The sequence below is a fragment of the Lindgomyces ingoldianus genome (assembly GCF_010093535.1).
Source record: "Lindgomyces ingoldianus strain ATCC 200398 unplaced genomic scaffold BDR25scaffold_2, whole genome shotgun sequence".
NCBI classification, from domain to species: Eukaryota; Fungi; Ascomycota; class Dothideomycetes; order Pleosporales; family Lindgomycetaceae; genus Lindgomyces; species Lindgomyces ingoldianus.
Window position 1 is genome coordinate 2,397,916 of NW_022985163.1, and position 7,198 is coordinate 2,405,113.

Here is a 7,198-nt window from a genome sequence, read left to right on the forward strand (position 1 = left end):
CTTCTTGTTCCTGCAGCGCAAACAAGCTGTCCGGGGGTGGCTCGGCTTCCGATTGGTGGCATAGTCGCACGGCAAGTTACAACGCCGGCATCTATCGCAGGTTGGACGAGTCTTGTCGCACAAGAGCTTTGCTCTGTGGCATTCATCGCACGCGAAGTTCTTGCTACCCACGATGCTACCAATGGGCGGCATCTTCTCCAGCTGCTGCTGGGCAGCGTCCTGACTATCGGCGTCTGACCCCTCGTCCTCGTCCAGTGTTAGGTTGTCAGGTCGTAGGAATTGCAGCCGTGAGTGCCTGGTAGCGGTGGTTGGGTAGGGTGCCTAGCACCGGCGACACGCCTGATGTATCGGGTCTTGAGATGTCATTGGGGAGGGACAAGGATCAAAAGCAGACGAACGCGTCAGCCGGCTTTCGGCTTAGGCATATGGCGACTGGAGGCTTGCTGCTTGACCGTAAGAAATTTGAGGATTCGCTGGTAGGGTGTTGTCCAGCATCTCAAGATGCATGAGGTGGCAGTAGGCCGGCTGGGCGTATGCTGAACGAAGAATATGTTGGGGATAGACAATGCTTGCGGTAGGCAGAGTTTCTGGTCCTGTATCTCCAGCAGGATTCTTCTCCTCTCGAGTATCGGTCCCGAGGTATTCCATCATTCAGACTTCTTCGACCAACTCTAAATCTCCAAGCGTGCCGTCGGTGTTTCGGAATTGAAAGGGTTCCATCTTAGGTGGATGTCTTCGCGTATAGGGTATGTTTGTAACGACGAGGTGACAGTGGGCGTCCGCACGAAGCTGCGTGGACCGTCTTTCGGGTGACGTGCCAGGAAAGGCTCTAAAGATTCCAAGGCACTCTCCTTGTAGCAACGCTTGCTCGTAGCGGTGGAAATAAACCTGAGCGGGATAGAAAGCTAGTGGTCGCAAGAAGGGATAGCGAGAGTCCGTAAGGAGCAGCGAGGGTTGCCTCTGTTTAATATCTGGGCGAAAAAGCTAGCTAGACCCTCATGGCGCGTCTCTTCATAGCTATGCTTACTCGTGGTAAAGGAGATAGGGGTGATGCCACGGAGATCGCAGCCAACAAGAGGGAGGAAAAGGTGAGCTTAAGAATTTCAAATGGCAGAGTTCCTACACTCGGAAGGCGGTGTCCATATTGCGGTAGAGCCTCAAAAAGTGGTGTTTGTTTGATGTGGGTTCAGTGATATAGTCACCGTAGCAAAACCACCTCATGTCCACCAAGCTCAAAATTCTCAGATAGCTCCACTTCATATGCACCGCGTGCAGGAAAGTAATAGCAGATAATTATTACATAAATGCGCCTAGGGCATATCGGAAACTATCTCGTACACTCCCGAAGTCCTATTTGTGCCTGTGTCCTCCTGTGCAGCCCATTTTTTCGCCCTACTGGCTTTCCCTTGCGTCCTCATTTTATCCCACCATGGCTGCACATCCTAGAGTGCTTGGAATAGCAGTAACACAGCTAGCCCAACCATTTTAACCTCTTTAAAGAAAAAAAGGAATTAAAAGAAAGCCGTTCGGGCTATGGAGAATAGGTAGGCCGGAATAAACCCCAACCAAGGTTCGCACTCCCTACCGGGAGAGAAGCCGCCTACCTTGTTGGCGATTAGCTAGTTGGCTCCATAGTCAGGGGTGAACGTTCTCCTGATTGATCAGTGAAATGTGAAATATTTGCGTTTATATCCCGAATGATTGTAAAAGCGAGAAGATCGAGAGTTCGGAGTAAGAGAGAGCCCTCAGCCTAGCGACCGTACGCACTTAGAGGTGGCAGGCAACTGGAATCACAGCACGGCCGGAGAGTTTGCGGAATGGTGACGGTGATTGGGCAAGTGAGGCTCGCAATCCGTCTAACCTAGGGTTATAAAGAACGCAGCACTAAGGGGCCATCATGAACTGACCTTTGTAACAACCACCAGCAACGGTCGAAGTTCCATGGAGTGCAACGATAGGCAGCAACAAAGGAACCTTTCGGTATGTAACATGGGTCATTCCTTAGGGCTCAGCATATATCAGAGGACTATGTGCGTGTAACTTAACTAAGTCTGCAAATCAACGAGCCGTTGTATCTAAAGGTCCACGGCAGAATGCAAACAGATGCAGAAGTCCCTTACTACACATCATGACTGGCGGTAGCATCTCAGAGAACAACATCAAGGCAATGGGCATCCAAAGGCTGTAGCGGCACACCATCTACTTTTCTAATATTCCTTGGTGGATTTTAGTATGCTCGGTGGCTTTAGAAAACTACTTTAACCATGCGCCTACGAAACGTGCGCACAGAAATGTACCTCTACATCATGAAGCGTTACGTAGAGCCTCTTTCGCTCTCCTTTTCAGATTTACAATTAGTGTCCAGGATTGAAAATGTTTTTTTAGCATCAGCCAGCGGCATGACAGCCCTTTGGTGGTCTGTGAAACGTTGTGTGATTATGGAGAATGCGGAGAAATTTCTCCCACCTCCGCCGGACTGCAACAATTTCTCCTAAGGTCTTTCTCCACGGTTAGAATTGTGCGAGATATATTCAATAATCGCTTTTATAGTCCCTTTTAATCTTGGTTTTTCTCTTTTTCACAGTCGCGGAGTCCTGGTGGTGAGGGCGATCCGATGGTTGAGGCGACGTTGACCTTAGATTCATTACAAAGCGGGACAATCAGTTGCATAAATAACTTCCTTTTAAAATCTGGGCGGGATTTCGAATAGGCGAATTCGTATGTTTGTTACTATATAGTGATAATGGTACTAGGGGTGGTTGAGTTCTCACGGTAGGGGCGATCTACAGGGAGGTTGAAGCGCAACCGTTCTGGAGTATGCCTAAGTCCTTAAGATGGAATCTTTAAACTAAAAAAAACATTTGTAAGCTTGGCGGTGGTGCAATGGAATAATGTTGTATTGGTGGTCTGGAGCCTCAGGGCAGTCGTATTGTGTAGAGGTGATCCGTACAGGCACTTCTAGATAACATCCCTCACTGCGTAGCGAGACACACTGTGTGGCGAGACAAATGAGGGGTACTTTGACTTTCAGCAACTGGAAAGCCCATGCGCACGACAAATATTGCTATAATTCTACAAAAATAATTTTGCTGTAGCTAATTCTAAATGCCTATGTCCCACTTTGCCTAAAAATTACGTTCGCATTATCGCTTCCGCGCCTGATTTGTACAGTGCCTTATGTTGTGGCATAACAGGCTTCCCTCCCTATAGCGCTAAACTTAACCCTTTTTTGCTCTAAGTTTTTGTAGAATAGCCTGATCCTTCTCTTATAACCTCCCTCTTATACTAGGAAGTCATCATTAACCCTGTGCGCGCTGCGAGGCGCGATTTCATGCAGGGCCACCCCGTTGATCAGTACTTTCAGCGGAAGCGAACCACCGATCCTGGCTAATGCGAGGTGACCCCGCACGTCTTACATCATACACCCGCGGGTATTTTATTGTATGATATGTGGCTGTGCGAGATGCACAAGCGTTCAGATTATCTTTAAGTCCGACTTAGGATTAGGAGCAGTGATAAGGCATAGCCTAATGCTTATTTATTCAGTCAACGCGCTTCTAGCGTCAAAACCAGCTTCGACACACACTTCAAGATGCAGTCCAACGCACAGCGATACCTACCATCGCGCCACCCCCGAGTGCCGAGATCCGCCGCTGTCCCTTCCGCTGACCAATAGAACGACCTGATCAAGCCCATCACGCCCTCATGCTTCTCAAGTCCACAGCGCGCCGATTCCTAGACTAAGCCGCAGCGAGCTCTAGTCTTAGCTCGTTAAAGGGGAATACAATGTGATAGGAAGGATATAAGCTAAGATAGAGCGCGGCGGGCCTAGAAATTAAAGCTTGCGCTTCAGCATGTGGGTTCAACTGAGCACTACTGGCAAAAGGCCGTCGTTGCAAGCGCATACGTAGGTGGAAAGACCTTGGATGTTCAGATGATATAGCTGTCGTACGGTGAAATGACCAGCGGCTCCATACTAGTGCGCAGAATCAAGCCGCCATTAGTGGTGCTTCCATGCTCACGGTCTTGAAAGATCTCAGTCATCAGGCGGTATGGAATGCGCGCTTAGACTCTAATTCTGGGTTCTGCACGCTGGATATGGGCCCTACATCGTCATGCCCGACTCCATCAGCGCCGCAATCGACTCCACCCCTCTGTTTTTCTGTCGTGACAGAAGGCCTCGTGCATGAGCTGTGGGTGCATTTTGAGCATGAAGGCTCATTTCATATGGAGTTCCTTCGGTCGTGGCGCACTACACGTAAACGCGATGCGGAAGGGCCTACGTATTTTCTAGCTCGCATAATGGAATGGGGCAGAGGAAGATTCAAGGACGCCATTGTGGAGAAGCTAGATAAGGTCCAAAGATGTGGAGCTTTCGGGTAACTGATCGCATGAGCAGGAATAACCTCTGGCATTGTACAATGTTCGTCGTTATTTTGTTTTAATTACCTATCTACTTAGATTTTCCTAGAAGCTCGTCGTCTCAAATTCTTATCTAGGGTCATGTAATTCACCACCTTATATGCCCTCCCTTTGCGTCTTATCACAGCCTAGCAACGTTCATTCATGTCCTCTAATATATCTAGCGACATCAGACAAGTCCAATGCCGCCCACTCTTTTTCTACACACTGCCTTAGCTCCGCAAGAGTCCGCGGACATCTCTTGGTCACTCTCTGTTTCAGCAACCGCCATACATTCTCAATTGGGTTCAGGTCCAGAGAATTAGCAGGCCAGCACATCTTGTCTATACCACACAGATTATAGAGCTGTTTAGTAAGCTTGGCAGTATGCGGGGAAGCACCGTCTTCCATAAACATGGCGTGCCTCAAGCGATTTCCGGGGTGTTGTGCCACCCAGTCCATGAAATAGTATACCCAGGGAAGTACCCTTTCTCTATGTACTTCACCCGTCAGCCCAGCCCATTCCTTCTCCATCACCACCATCGGCCCCTTTCCAAACGCTGAGATGCTTTCATGGATTGTCCAAGATGAGTAGGTCCTCAATTTTGGTACGCAACAGGACACGTCATACTTCTCTTCTGGTCGCCGGGTGACGTATATCCTTCCAAAGCCTTCAGTCGAAAAGGTGCACTCGTCGGTCCAGACGACCTGAGCCCACTGCTCCGCCTTCCAGTCCAAGTGCTCGATTGCCTACGCTAAGCGCACCTGCTTTTGCACTTCAGTGAGCAGAGGCTTTGCGGTGGCCACGTGGCGCCCGTAAGACTCCATTTTGAATGCTGCCATCAGCGCTTTATAACCTGCCTGCACACCTTCTAGCCGAGCAATCTCCTTGTACGTCATTTGACGATGAGCAGCGCTAAGTGTGGCCCAAGCAACCAGGCGTTCCCGGATCCTGTCCGTAACGGCGGGCTTTCTTCCTAGTTGCTTCTGTTGAACTTTGGCTCTAGATGCAAGTACTGGCTGGACAGTAGTTCAAGGAAGCGCCATAGCCGTAGCAATTGCTTCTGTTAGCCAGCCTGACAAGTCCGAGAGTGTGAAGATACGGCAGCGTTGTTGGTATGTTAGTCTCCTCCCTGGCTGGCGGGTACGGTCTCGGTTCCGCTGTGATGGACGTAATGCGTGATGTTGGCGAGGCCTCCGAACTATGTTGGGCATGCTTGCTCTCTCGTACGTGTATTAAAGCACTTGCAAAATAGTACGTGGGTTTTGATAGGCATAGAGCACATATTCCCCCACCTTCCGTGGCATTCTCTTAGATAATAAGTTTCTTGTCAATCCACTTCTAATGCTTCAAAAGATGTACAAGATGTGACTTTTCCCAAAGGTATATATCCATTTCTTCATGTCACCACTGTTTGGCTTTCTGCTAACCGCTTCTGTCACAAATGATTTAGAATGTTCTGGTCACATTGCATCACATAAATTAACAACCTGCAGTGGCTGTGCGTTCGTGACATCAAATCAATTGAGGAGTTGTGTTCTATACACGCATTCAAATTCACTATCTCTTTTTTTGGAATCGTTACATGGCTGGTCGTCGGTTGTGTCAATTTGGCTCCCGTAGTGGGTCCAGTCCCTGGCGCCTAGTCGGATCCGCTTATGATGTCATCTGGTCCTTGCTAGAAGCTATGCTCGAAACGCGTTAGCGCCTGCCACCCTTCATGGCAACAGTGCCCATTTTCAACACCTACATGCACGCCAAAAAAATCGAGCGCCTTCTCAACAAGGTCTGTGTCAGTGCGGTTCGGCCGTCCTCCCTGCTAGTGTCACCAAGGTGTTCGTCCGCTTCTCAAGATATAAGCATATTTTGCCTAGTCGCTTGCGAATTCGCCTTCATCTACAGCCTGACCTCTGCATGTCAGCCTTACCGCGCCACAATGAGGGATGTGCAATCAGCCGCACCCTGCCCCGACAAGTGTCGCAGCGGAATTAGCTCACAACACTCTTGCGCTCTCTTTCCCTTAGTGCAGTTTTTGGTATAGCTCAGCGTCATATGCTCCTGTGTGCTTGCTAACAATACCTAGGAGCAATACCCTCTTCGGACGGGCGGTTTACCATACTCGTCTCATCTGTCAGGCTGCCATCTTTGAACCTGACCGAGATCTATTCCTACCGCTTGCTCCCGCCAGATATATGCGAGGCAATGCGTCTTTTGCGACGCAGCGATACTGGCGAGTTCGCTCTTACTCAGTTTCGCGACGAGGTCATCCCTCCCTATGCGATCCTCTCACATACCTGGACCGAGGGCCACGAAGTCACCTTCCGCGAATTGGAGGACAGAACCGGACCAAAGGCTGGCTACGACAAGATTAATTTTTGTGGACAGCAGGCTGAGCGCGATGGCTTGGGATACTTCTGGGTGGACACTTGCTGCACTATACAGACTCACCACCGACGACAACGCCCTACGAAAAGGGTGGCATATGCCGCCGAAAATGGCGGCAGAATGTACATAGCTTTTCAATACAAACGTATTAATATTTCTGTACCGTTACCTAAGAATCCTTGACCAGCGCTCCAACTCGAGAACCCGCTCTTGCAATGAGGCCCTAGAATCAGGCCCCCAAGTACCATGTTTTAGCGCGTAATGCACGGCCTCGCGTAATGCACAATTTTGGCAATCCGCGCCTTTTACTTTTAAAGCTCTAGAGACTTACATAAATTATAGATTATATAAATTTTTTATTATAATACTAATTAAATGCTATAGATTTTATTTCTAGCAATAATTTACATG

General features: G+C 49.0%; 3 protein-coding genes across 3 annotated transcripts; 1 reads left to right on the forward strand and 2 right to left on the reverse strand.

The window, feature by feature from the left end:
* Nucleotides 1-91: 91 nt before the first annotated feature.
* Nucleotides 92-1,418, reverse strand: BDR25DRAFT_349185 (uncharacterized protein; the record flags this gene model as incomplete). Its single annotated transcript, XM_033694513.1, has 8 exons — nt 92-133; nt 172-295; nt 329-416; nt 453-618; nt 658-984; nt 1,028-1,093; nt 1,126-1,254; nt 1,329-1,418. The coding sequence occupies 8 exons, from the start codon at nt 1,416-1,418 to the stop codon at nt 92-94; spliced, it is 1,032 nt and encodes a 343-aa protein (XP_033554080.1).
* A 113-nt stretch (nt 1,419-1,531) lies between these two features.
* On the reverse strand, nt 1,532-3,047 carry BDR25DRAFT_349186 (uncharacterized protein; the record flags this gene model as incomplete). Its single annotated transcript, XM_033694514.1, has 12 exons — nt 1,532-1,581; nt 1,648-1,750; nt 1,786-1,861; nt 1,908-2,007; nt 2,064-2,199; nt 2,264-2,270; nt 2,319-2,491; nt 2,583-2,594; nt 2,629-2,690; nt 2,751-2,821; nt 2,860-2,907; nt 2,977-3,047. 12 exons carry the CDS (start codon nt 3,045-3,047, stop codon nt 1,532-1,534), a joined length of 909 nt encoding a protein of 302 aa, XP_033554081.1.
* A 3,075-nt stretch (nt 3,048-6,122) lies between these two features.
* BDR25DRAFT_309510 (uncharacterized protein) lies at nt 6,123-6,970 on the forward strand (the record flags this gene model as incomplete). Its single annotated transcript, XM_033691095.1, has 2 exons — nt 6,123-6,318; nt 6,489-6,970. 2 exons carry the CDS (start codon nt 6,123-6,125, stop codon nt 6,968-6,970), a joined length of 678 nt encoding a protein of 225 aa, XP_033554082.1.
* Nucleotides 6,971-7,198: the final 228 nt, after the last annotated feature.